This window comes from Oncorhynchus mykiss, chromosome 11, assembly GCF_057628025.1.
Source record: "Oncorhynchus mykiss isolate SJ-2025 chromosome 11, ASM5762802v1, whole genome shotgun sequence".
In the NCBI taxonomy this organism is placed as follows: Eukaryota; Metazoa; Chordata; class Actinopteri; order Salmoniformes; family Salmonidae; genus Oncorhynchus; species Oncorhynchus mykiss.
This window is the reverse complement of record NC_143032.1, coordinates 75,082,501-75,095,157: the sequence shown is the minus strand read 5'-3', so window position 1 is coordinate 75,095,157 and position 12,657 is coordinate 75,082,501. Positions and strand designations below refer to the sequence as shown.

General features: G+C 45.2%; 1 protein-coding gene across 7 annotated transcripts in view; it reads right to left on the bottom strand.

Moving 5' to 3' along the window:
* Positions 1–12,657, bottom strand: part of LOC110535110 (uncharacterized) — a 92,908-nt gene that overhangs the window by 37,406 nt on the left and 42,845 nt on the right. For 3 of the 7 annotated variants that reach the window (XR_016484696.1, XR_016484697.1, XM_036936284.2), the window contains 5 exons: positions 11,724–11,777; positions 9,921–9,965; positions 5,787–5,840; positions 5,110–5,154; positions 1,648–1,701 (listed from right to left, as the gene is read on the bottom strand). Coding sequence is in view for 4 of the 7 variants with exons in the window: in XM_036936284.2 (XP_036792179.2) it covers positions 1,648–1,701; positions 5,110–5,154; positions 5,787–5,840; positions 9,921–9,965; positions 11,724–11,777 (252 nt within the window). In the remaining 3 variants the exon portion in view is untranslated. Of the gene's footprint in view, positions 1–1,647; positions 1,702–5,109; positions 5,155–5,786; positions 5,841–6,073; positions 6,172–9,920; positions 9,966–11,723; positions 11,778–12,657 lie in introns of those variants that run through there. The other 4 variants (XM_090191118.1, XM_090191120.1, XM_090191119.1 and 1 more) reach the window with 4 other exon arrangements.

The following is a 12,657-nucleotide window of genomic DNA, read 5'->3' as shown; positions in this document are numbered from 1 at the left end:
ACATAATATGACATTTGCATTGTTTATTTCACTTTTGTTTATTATCTATTTCACTTGCTTTGGCAATGTAAACATATGTTTCCCATGCCAATAAAGCCCCTTAAATTGAAATTGAATTGATAGGGAGAGAGAGTGAAAGAGATAGACAGCGAGAGCAAGAGAGAGAGAGAGAGAAACGGAGGGAGAGGGAGAAAGAGGGGAGCTTTTTCTAAAAGGGGAGATAGATGTTAGAGTCCAGTGTGGCCTTCCTGCCCCCTCCCCCTTCTCCCCTCCCTCCCCCTTCTCCCCTCCCTCCCCCTTCTCCCCTCCCTCCTCCTCTAGCTTCATTATGACTGAAGGAGAAGTTATTGAGCCAACAGGAACTTCCCTCTCCCCTGTTGGAACAACAGGGCAGGAAATGGTGTTGAAGAGGTCTGTCGAGGTCAGCCAATCACAATATCTCTACACAGTTGCCACTCATAGAGCTGTTAAGAAAGGTAGAGTTGAGGAAGCTTCAGAACCACATTATGCCCTCATGTCAAACTAACTTGAGTGGGATGTGGTCTAAGAAATTGCTTTAGTGAAGATATGATTATCGTTTTGACCTTGTGAAGTACAATACCCGCTTCATTGCTTGGATACACACACTTATGCAGTGATCTGACTCTCCCAAGTTGTCACCAATACAGCTACTGAGAAGTGCATAAGAGTGTATATACTGCTGCTATAATAACTAGTTAGCAATGTGAGTGCTCTAGGTTACAGATCTTACAGACATTACTGCAACATTTAAAACAGTAGACAAATTGTCCAGATCTCAGAGTCCAGAGCCCCCTCCCTCATGACTGTGAATGTGGATAACTGTGGTCTGACATGATCAAAGACCAGAACGAGATGCTCTGGGCATGTAACTATATAACAAACTCTCAGGCTGGAATCATTACGGGCTCAGGAGTAGGAAATCCTCAGGAGGTCCCAGGAAGAAGCAAAGGAAATAAAATGCAGTGTGGAGGTTTACGTACCCCAACAGGGGAAACTAAAAGGGGTTGTTTTCAATTCATCAAGGGTGACTTCTATTTACCATGTCTGTTAGTGTGTGTGTGTGTGTATGTGTGTATGTGTGTGTGTGTGTGTATATGTGTGTGTGTGTGTGTGTGTGTGTGTGTGTGTGTGTGTGTGTGTGTGTGTGTGTGAGTTTAAGTAGTGCCTGGAAGCAAACAGCCAGGGTATGCAGTTTATACCATTTATGTGCTGATTGAGCCCACTTGACCGCTGTACTAAAATGATGTAAATGAGTCATTCAACATCTCTAAATAGATTGCTGTTGTGTATACTTCAGGAGATAATGCACTGGCTAATTATTGAATCCAAACCAAGATACAAACACAAAAAGGCTAGACCTGTGACTTTAAAAACAAACAACAGATACCTTCAATAAAGGCTGAAACTCAAATTGCTTTTTGTTGTTGTTCAAATACCTTGAGCATTTGATTGAGCCTGCCTGGAGTGCCAGAAGGATGAGCTTTGCACTTTTGGGACTATTCCATTCATTCCATTGCGCCAGTTAAGCTCAATAGAGCACAACATACGTATTTGAAAGAAAACATTATCTGAACATAGGTCTGAAGTGATGGCCAGGGGAACAGTCATCTCTGCTGTTTCACTTACTGGGTTTCCGTCTGGTCCTGGTGGTCCCCGCTCGCCAAAGTCCCCAGCAAACCCCTGAGTACACAAACACAAAGAGAGTAGGCATGTTATCACTCTGTCCCCTGTTAAACACTATGGAAGAAACAGATTGAAACACAACCATTCTGCAAAGCAACACAATTGTACTAAAAATAATGGTATTGAACCATAATGCTTGGCATGGCCAACCATATCATTACATACCATTACTTTCCCACACCCAGAGTAGTTGACCATGAGAATATGTTCTTGGAATATTGGGCTTCCTAGTATAAAGCATAATGGTGTGGCTGTATAGTAGACACAAAGCTAAAGTATTACGGCATGCACATTGGTTACAATGCAGTATTTGTTGCGTGGTTTTGCTTACAGTTCAGTTCAGCACATCAGCAGATAAAATAATAGTGATGCACTTCTAAATGAGTTTAGTTAATGAGTGATTACCTAATTTCCCTTCTAGTAACTACAGTATTCATTTATTGATTCTTTACTTCTCCTTTATGTTTACCCACACTGCACTTCTGGATGTGCGGAAAATAAACAAAACACAATGTCAGCACTCAGTAGACAAACTCCATCCCTGTCAAAGAGGTTTGCAGAATAAACCCCAAGCAAGCAAACGAGCAGCACGTCAAGCAGCACGTCAAGCAGCACGTCCAGCAGCACGTCAAGCAGCACGTCCAGCAGCACGTCAAGCAGCACGTCCAGCAGCACGTCCAGCAGCACATCCAGCAGCACGTCCAGCAGCACGTCCAGCAGCACGTCAAGCAGCACGTCCAGCAGCACGTCAAGCAGCATGTCAAGCAGCACGTCAAGCAGCACGCATGCTGTAAACAAGCTCCTTGGACTCTTTATTCCTAGAGACTGTGTGCGTGCGCGGCGGCAGGAAATTCCATGGCTGAATGTTTGGGAGTGCGCGTGCTGCACTGAGCCTCACTGGCAGGAGCCCTAACCAGCAGCCTGGGGACTGACTGGCTGGCCCGGGATCTGCTGACTGGGCTCTTTCCTTTCCTCCTCCTCCTGGCTCCATCTGTTCCATTATAAAACCAGAGAACAAGAGCTGTGACGCTATGATAGGCTACACTGAGGCTCTGGGAGGCTGAGGTTTCCGCTAGGCCACACGCTCAACGTGTGCTGCTTGTCACAATGCCAAGGTCAACAACACCTTGCTGTAGCTTCAGCTTCAGCCTTGGCCCTTCTCCATCACAGAATACAAGTACTGTAGTTACTGTATAGACTGTGGTTACTGTATAGACTGTAGTTACTGTATAGAGTGTAGTTACTGTAGTTACTGTAGTTACTGTAGCTACTGTAGTTACTGTAGTTACTGTATAGACTGTAGTTACTGTAGCTACTGTAGTTACTGTATAGACTGTAGCTACTGTAGCTACTGTAGTTACTGTAGTTACTGTATAGACTGTGCCTGTATGATTAATGGTACTAGTAGTAGAGGTCTCATAGGCCCACAGAGTGAGGATGGAAAATGTTATATTAGATGAAGCGATGGTGATATTACCAGCCGTTTCTATTGCAGGAGATATTATTCAGAAGGATGGAATGTGTGTGGCAGGCAGAGTGTTGAGTTAAGCATTAGTTAAACATCTGGGGAAAGTCATACATTGGTAATTGCTGCAATGTGATGCCTTCGAAAATGTGCAAAATGGCGCTTTTACCCAAACATTATAATAGTGTTGGTTTAAACTAAAACATAGCTACTCCGCAGCTCTTGAGTTGTTTTAACTCAAAGATGGTACTTGAAAGATTGCAGGTAGTACGACATCTGCTGGAAAGGTAATATGTCTGATCCCAGATTAGATTAGCTCTGTCATATGCAAGTGCCACTCAGAGAACATTACGCTAGTAACTGTGAACACACAGAATGTTTAGACGACTCAATGTAAGGAAGAAAAAGTAGCTCCTGAAGATGAGAAGGAGAAGGGCTGGTACGGCACCACAGAAACAAAGACACAGAGAGATGCCGTCATCAAATGCTAAAGTTGCACTCTCCTCATTAAAAAAAATGACATCTTACTAATTGAGCAGACACTCTTATCCAGAGTGATTTACAGGAGCAATTAGGGTTAAGTGCCTTACTCAAGGGCACATCAACAGATTTTCCACCTAACCTACCTTTTGGTTACTGGCCAAATGCTCTTAACAGCGAGGCTACCTCAACAGCTATTTATAGTCTGTGCCAGCTTCAATTGTCGTTCACTGACCATCGTCAGCTTAATAACCCACTTCACCATGTAACATTGTAAAACTGTGCTTGGGAAAAAATCTCTATTACATAAGTCATTTGGAACATCAGGATTTTCCATGTAAGCACATCTCAATATGTTGATGGGAGAATTGGAAATCCCCATGCAGGCGCCAATGAAAATACTTCCCTGGTCTGTGACTAGCTGGGCTGGAATTCCAAAACCAAAAGTTCCTCCACTGCACTAAACATTGTTCCAATGTAAAAGGCTTTGTTATAGTCCAATGTAAAAGGCTTTGTTATAGTCCAATGTAAAAGGCTTCTATTGGCCAATGTAATAGACTTTCGAATAACACAGACACAATCAATGTCTCAATTGTCTCAAGGCTTATAAACGCTTATTTAATCTGTCTCCTCCCCTTCATCTACACGGATTGAAGAGGATTTAAGAAATGAAATCAATAAGGAATCATAGCTTTAACCTGGATTCACCTGTTCAGACAACATCATGGAAAGAGCATGTCATGTTCTTAATGTTTTGCAAACTCAGTGTATAATCAATGGGATAGTTGCCAATAGTGTCCTAGTTGTAGTCCGTTGATATCTCATCCTATTCTAAATGATATATTGTATAGACTAGTGGAAATATGCAGACAGACTCGAGGCTCAAGGTGTAGCCAGCCATCTCAAGAGTGAAAAGACAACAGTCTTCAACAGTCTTCCACTGTGGTTGTGTGGAGGCTACCACAACATGTATCACTGATGTATGGTTAAAGCCAAGAGGCCCCCATACGCGCTCAAGACTGTTCCTCTGAATAATAGCCATGCCATACTCACTAAATTACCCTAGCTGTATCTTTAAAGGGCAATTCTGCCACTTTTCAACCTCATATTCATCATCTCCAGCACCAAACCGGTATCTACCCATGTGAAAACAGTTTCTATGGTCGGTGAGTTTCAACCTGCAACATGTTCCTGGACCAAGGGAGGGTACTTTCCTGCTCCCCGCGTCACCGCTTTAACTTTTGGTGAACTTTTAAACTTTAGATTTTTTCCCTACAAAACATAAAAATCCATCTGTTTTTACATATGTTGACACTGGTATTGTGCTGGAGATAATGAAAATTAGGTTGAAAAGTGGTGGAATTGACCTTTAAGGTATGACAGAAGGGAAAAAAAGGAAAAGATGATTTCATGGTATTATTGCATTCTCTATAAAAAGGTATGTTGAGAGAAATCTTTACCGGCCTACCCATCTTGCCCTTCTTCCCATGAACACCAGGGATTCCCTGAGGAAGTAGAGGAAGAGAGAAGGATGGGAAAAGAAAGAAGAGAGGAGGGGAACAGCAAAAGAAGAGGTAAATGTCAATAATAATGTCATATTTATTTTACAAGCAGATTATGAATGTTTATTTAAGGTAGCCTACTAGAACCAATACACATACTGTATCAAATGTAAGCTAGTGCAAGCATGTCCAAAAATACTCTCTAATATAGCCTACAATTCTACTCCAGTGGCCTGGGGGGGGTTCTGGGAAAATGAGTCTTCGTCAGGCCATTCCAAAGCAGCACTTAGTGTTAGCCCATCTCCTGACTATTATCCAAACAGTAGGGAAGGCTGGAATTCCACCAGCACTTGATCCTGTATTGGGGGATGACTCCAGTCATCTTACTACTAGCATTTCATCCAGTGTAAGCACCTCTATTTCACAATCATTTAAACTCACTAAGGGTTAGATCTGATCATCCTGACTGATAATAATGCCCACAGGAGGGTTTTTAGCTACTGTGTACCCCTCCCATAGGACTAAGAGAGGTGGTCTCTTTTTAGTGTCAGTAATGCACCAAACAAGTAATTCAAAGAGGTAGAAAGGTTATTGTATAGTTATTCATTTTCATATTTCTATTCTGGACTACTTACTCTCTCACCATCAGGTCCAGGAAGGCCAAAAACACCAGGGATTCCTATGAAACCCTGCAGAAATATTGGTGGGATAAAGGGGTATAGGTGACAGGAAGAGGATAAGGAGAGTGGGAGGACAGGGGAGAGCAGAGAGAGATGGAAGGGAGGGAGGAAGTGAAATAACGGTCATGGAATAAAGCAGAGGAGAGGAGACAGATAAAGAAATGGATAGTGAAGAAGGAGGTGGGGGAAGAGAGTGGGGTGAGGAGAATAGAGGGATGAGGGACAAAAAGGAGATCAATTACATTTCTATAACTCTCTTCTTTGGTTTCATCACATCAGTGTGGCTTTATTCCTTTTTGGTGAGATTCTGTTGGCCACAGGGGTGGGGCTCTTCGTGAAGAACAAAGCCTTGAGGCAAGTGTATATGCCCATGGACTGCATGGTGCTGCCTTCCACGATGTAGTCCAAGGGCACATACCCTCACGTCAGGGATCTCTGATGATTCCAGGGTGGCTGCTTACTGATGGAGGGCTAGAGGAGGGCTCGAGGAGGGCTAGATGAGGGAGGAAGGAGGGAGAGAGGGCTAGAGGAGGGAGGGAGGAGGGAGGGAGGAGGGCTAGAGGAGGGAAGGAGGAGGGCTAGAGGAGGGCTCGAGGAGGGCTAGATGAGGGAGGGAGGAGGGAGAGAGGAGGGCTAGATGAGGGAGGGAGGAGGGAGAGAGGAGGGAAGGAGGAGGGCTAGAGGGGGCTAGAGGGAGGGAGGAGAGCTAGAGGAGGGCTAGAGGAGGGAGGGGCAAGAGAGGAGGGCTAGAGGGAGGGGGGGAGGGAGGGAGGGAGGGAGGGAGGGAGGGAGGGAGGGAGGGAGGGAGGGAGGGAGGGAGGGAGGGAGGGAGGGAGGGAGGGAGGGAGGGAGGGAGGGAGGGAGGGAGGGAGGGAGGGAGGGAGGGAGGGAGGGCTAGAGAAGGGAGAGAGGAGGGAGGGAGGGAGAGAGGAGGGCTAGATGAGGGAGGGAGGAGGGAGAGAGGAGGGAAGGAGGAGGGCTAGAGGAGGGCTCAAGGAGGGCTAGAGGAGGGAGGGAGGAGGGCTAGAGGAGGGAGGGAGGAGCGAGAGAGGAGGGCTAGAAGTGGGCTAGAGGGAGGGAGGGAGGAGGGCTAGAGGAGGAAGGGAAGAGGGCTAGAGGAGGGAGGGAGGAGCGAGAGAGGAGGGCTAGAAGTGGGCTAGAGGGAGGGAGAGAGGAGGGCTAGATGAGGGAGGGAGGAGGGCTAGAGGAGGGAGGGAGGAGGGCTAGAGGAGGGAGGGAGGAGCGAGAGAGGAGGGCTAGAAGTGGGCTAGAGGGAGGGAGGGAGGAGGGCTAGAGGAGGAAGGGAAGAGGGCTAGAGGAGGGAGGGGGGCTAGAGGGAGGGAGGAGGGCTAGAGGAGGGAGGGATGAGGGAGAGAGGAGGGAGGGAGGAGGGCTAGAGGAGGGAGAGAGGAGGGAGAGAGGAGGGCTAGAGGAGGGAGAGGAGGTCTAGAGGAGGGAGAGAGGAGGTAGAGAGGAGGGCTAGAGGAGGCCTAGAGGAGGGAGAGAGGATGGCTAGAGGAGGGAGAGAGGAGGGTTAGAGGAGGGAGAGAGGAGGGAGAGAGGAGGGCTAGAGGAGGGCAAGAGGAGGGAGAGAGGAGGGAGAGACGAGGGCTAGAGGAGGGCTAGAGGAGGGAGAGAGGAGGGCTAGAGGAGGGAGAGAGGAGGGCTAGAGGAGGGAGAGAGGAGGGAGAGAGGAGGGCTAGAGGAGGGAGAGAGAAGGGGGAGAGGAGGGGGAGAGGGAGGCATATGGGAACTGGAGGACAAGAGATGATCAAAGGGAAAAAATACATTCAAGAGTCAACAGGACCATGTTGGTCTTCAGATGAAAGTCAGCAGAAGGATGCAGGGTGGTATCGCTGTTGGTACTATACTAGCAACAACAAATACAACAATAACAACAACAAATATCAACAAATATCACCAGCAACAACAATTGACATTCAGGTGAAAAGTTTTTCACACAAGCTAATTACTTTTACAGCACCTCAAATCTCTTGTTGTACCAGCATCACCACAAAGAGCTCTGTGATTTTAATCATGGTGAGTTAACAGGGCCAGCTTTTTAGACGAATGGTGTTTACGTTATGGCTTTTTTATGTGACCGCTCTGGACTTGTTGATTTATTTAACATGCTTTTTACAGTTTATTTAACACAGCAAGTGGCTAGAGACCTCTGGAACAAAGTCATCTTTAGAGTAGGGTGTACTGTACTGTGCAAACAGAGAATGGGACTGTGTGGTCTTACTCTTTGTCTGCAAAAAACCATACTGTGTTTTAATATGCCTTGGGCAGGCACCCTGGTTGACAGTGATGCTCTCTGACCTTGACAGAAGTCATAAAGAATTTTCTAAACATATTTCAATGATATGACTGTATTGGCAGTGGATTTATACAGGAAGTAAATAGAACATGATAGAAATCATATCAAACAGTGAATATTCAGTAAGGTTCATTCGGTACATATCATTCTATAAAACAAATACAGTGCATTCAGGAAGAATTCAGACCCATTGTGTTTTTAGTTACATCATTATTCTAAAATGGATTAAACATTTTTTTAAATCATCAATCTACACACAATATCCCATAAATACAAAGTGAAAACAGGCTTTTTAGAAATTTTTGTATTCAAAATAAAAAAACATGAATCCCTTATTTACATAAGTATTCAGAGCCTTGACACCCAAAACCATGACAGCTGAAATTGAGCTGAGGTGCATCCTGTTTCCATTGATCACCCTTAAGATGTTTCTCCAACTTGATTGGAGTCCACTTGTGGTAAATTTAGCTGATTAGACATTATTTAGAAATGCACACACCTCTCCATATAAGGTCCCACAGTTGACAGTGCATGGCAGAGCAAAAACCAAGCCATGAGGTCGAAGGAATTGTCCGTAGAGCTCCAAGACAGGTTTGTGTTGAGGCACAGATCTGAGGAAGGGTACCAAAAGGGTACACTTCCTAGAGCTAGCCGTCTAGCCAAACTGAGCAATTGGGGGAGAAGGGCCTTGGTCAGGGAAGTGACAATGAACTCAATGGTCACTCTGACAGAGCTGCAGAGTTCCTAGGTGGAGATGGGAGAACCTTCCAGAAGGACAACCATCTCTGCAGCACTCAACCTATCAGGCCTTTATGGTAGAGTGACAGCCCTCTTGGAGTTCGCCAAAAGGCACGTAAAGGACTCCCAGACCATGAGAAATAAGATTCTCTGGTCTGATGAAACCAAGATTGAACTCTTTGGCCTGAATGCCAAGTGTCATATCTGGAGGTAACCTGATACCATCCCTACGGTGAAGCATGGTGGTGGCTGCATCATGCTGTGGGGAAGTTTTTCTGCGGCAGCGACTTAGAGACTAGTCAGGATCAAGGAAAAGATGAACAGAGCAAATTACAGAGAGGTCCTTGATGAAAACCTGCTCCAGAAAGCTCAGGACCTCAGACTGAGGCAAGGTTCACCTTCCAACAGGACAACGACCCTAAGCACACAGCCAAGACAAGGCAGGAGTGGCTTTGGGACAAGTCTCTGAATGTCCTTGAGTGACCTAGCCAGAGCCCGGACTTGAACCTGATCGAACATCTCTGGAGAGACCTGAAAATAGCTGTGCAGCGACGCTCCCCATCCAACCTGACAGAGCATGAAAGGATCTGCAGAGAAGAATGGGAGAAACTCCCCAAATACAGGTGTGCCAAACTTGTAGCGTCATACCCAAGAAGACTGCCAAAAGTGCTTCAACAAAGTACTGAGCAAAGGGTGTGAATACTTAAATGTGATATATTTAAGTTTTTAATTTTGTATACATTTGCAAACATGTATTTGCTTTGTCATTGTGGGGTATTGTGTGTAATTGATGAGATAATAAAAAAAATAAAAACATTTTTTAGAATTAGCCTGAAACGCAACAAAATGTGGAAAAAGTCAAGGGGTCTGAATACTTTCCAGATGCTCTGTATCTGTCACATTTATCAGACAGAAACACTCAAAACAGAACAAACAGCACAGTCAAGTTATATAGTATCTTGACAACTGATTAACAACCCTATACAGAACAGAGATAGTACTTTGTTAATGCCATTTTTTAGATGACTCACCCGGACTCCTTTAGGCCCCATAATGCCAACAGGCCCAGGTAAACCCTACAGAGCACAGCATAACAAATTACATTACAAATGGATTTACGTAATGAATTTCATTATGCATACAATATATTAAATGTGTAATGTCCATAAAACAGATAGAATTGTAAGTGGATTGGACCCAAATTGTGATTAGTGCTTCACTATGCTTTCACATAGTGCTATCATAACTAACTGACGATTATTCAATTTGGCTGAATATTTCCAACATGTGTTTACAGGCATGCAGATTAGTGGAGGGACAGTCTTGTTTGGGACTCAGAACATCTCCATTAGGTAATCTTGAAGTTGAGAAGATCTTAATGAACATACATGGGCTCTATTTGCACTGTCTCAACTGGTCCAGTGATTCACTCTGTCTCAACTGGTCCTGTGATTCACACTGTCTCAACTCCTCAGGAGACCAGCTGGTCCAGTGATTCACACTGTCTCAACTGGTCCAGTGATTCACACTGTCTCAACTGGTCTAGTGATTCACACTGTCTCAACTGGTCCTGTGATTCACACTGTCTCAACTGGTCCTGTGATTCACACTGTCTCAACTGGTCCTGTGATTCACACTGTCTCAACTGGTCCTGTGATTCACACTGTCTCAACTCCTCAGGAGACCAGCTGGTCGAGTGATTCACACTTTCTCAACTCTTCACTGTAGCCAGTGATTCACAGTCCACAGTTGGTAGGGGGTGCTAAAACCTAATCCATCAGTCTGAAGTGTGTGGGTGTCTGAAGTGCGTGTCTAGCTAGGGAGTTACAACAGTGTGTGTGTGTGTGTGTGTGTGTGTGTGTGTGTGTGTGTGTGTGTGTGTGTGTGTGTGTGTGTGTGTGTATATATATCTGGGGAGTTACAACAATGACAGGGTAAGAGCACTAAAGATACATAGACAAAACACTCCGCCCCAGGTCTGAACTCTAAGCTAACATAAACATTTTCTAACAAGCCGAGCTATGAGTGATTCTGCAGCTGTGCGTGTGTGTAGGCGGCGTTACAAACGTGCGTTCTGGACAGCAGGGAGGAAGCATGTTTTACCTCGTGGAGAAACCCACATACTACTCGGCAATGAGAGACTTTTAAAAACGTATTCAAATGATATTCCCAGAAGTGGCAGCGCTGCATGAAACTCACAGTGTGAGCTCCTAAAGACTCCTAAGGAAACGTATTCCATGGGAGGAGCAGCTACGTTAGTCACAGATTGATTGCATTTCCATGATCAGTCAAGGTATTGACTACTAAGTAAAAGCCTATGGCAAATCCAGGGGCAGCAAACCAAAGAATCATATCCCTAATCCTGCCACAGGTGCTTTTGACAGTCTTACAGTGTTGCAGCTCTTTCAAAGACCCTTTCATTCTCTCTGCCCACCTCGTCCAGAGTGTTTACACTCCCAATCCCTCACTCTAGCCTCTTATGAGCGGAGTGTGTTTGGTGTGTGTACTGTAGCCCCGCTTAGCTTTATCCAGCACCGGAACACTAGACATGAGTGTGTTTACTGTGTGTACTGTAGCCCTGCTTATCTTAGCCTTAGCTAACACCTCTCTCTTTCTTACAGCTGGTAATGTACTGTATGGTGTGTGTAGCCCTGCTTAGCTTAGCCTTAGCTAGCACCTCTCTCTTTCTTACAGCTGTTAATGTACTGTATGGTGTGTGTAGCCCTGCTTAGCTTAGCCTTAGCTAGCACCTCTCTCTTTCTTACAGCTGTTAATGTACTGTATGGTGTGTGTAGCCCTGCTTTACCAGCACCGCGACACTAGATTTACTGCACCTGCCTGCCAGGATAACCTTTGGCCCCTGGGCTTCCGTCTGCCCCTTGCTCGCCCTGCAGAAAGAGGGAAAGGAGAGAAGGAGTGAGTGAGATGAGAGAGAAGGATTGAGATGAAAGAGGGGGGCCATTCTCAGCCTCCATGTCGTTGGAGTGAAGCAGTGTGAGTTCAGGAAGAGGGGGAAATGCAGGGAGAGGGTTCCATCTACACACTTCATAAAGACCCTTTGTTTCGTCAGCACTGCGTTTGGAAGGCAGGAGAGCCACTGCAAAGTTGAACTGACTCCCAGTGGTTAGTTTTACGTTGTGGTAGAACCACGTACAGTTGGACTACTGTACAGTAGTAATCTGTTAATCATGGGGCTTTCCTTCACTAAAATATTTTCCATGTGGTGAAATAAATGTTCAATTAATCCCTTCATGAAACTTTAAATACTTAATTTTTTAAAACTTTAAAAATATGCAAAGAACAACATGTTTTTTTTTAATGAATGGAACATTACCGCTTATTTGTAATGAGAGCCAACCAATGTAATTACAGACTACCGGCAATGATGTTAATGCATCATGCATTTTCATTTCCCACTGAAAACCCAAACACGAACATCGCTGTGAGAGCCCAGTGTTGCATACAGCAACAGAAGAGCCAAAGAGTCTCAGTGGTACTCTAGATCACTAGGACATTTCCTGATCACATCAGCCTGACCAGGGACAACTCTGGGCCCTACGTGTAGCCTTTAACTAAGGCCCAGATCATGTTCCTGCTCAGGCCATGTGGTCAGTGAGAACTCAAGACTCTTTGTACTGATAGTACACTACACATTGCACATTCTTTCCAGTGAATGTAAACGCACTAAACGCTATTTTTAGTATTTCTTTGGATTCCCTGGGAGAAGTGACCTTAGGTTGTCCAGACTATTTGACCCACTTTAAGCTC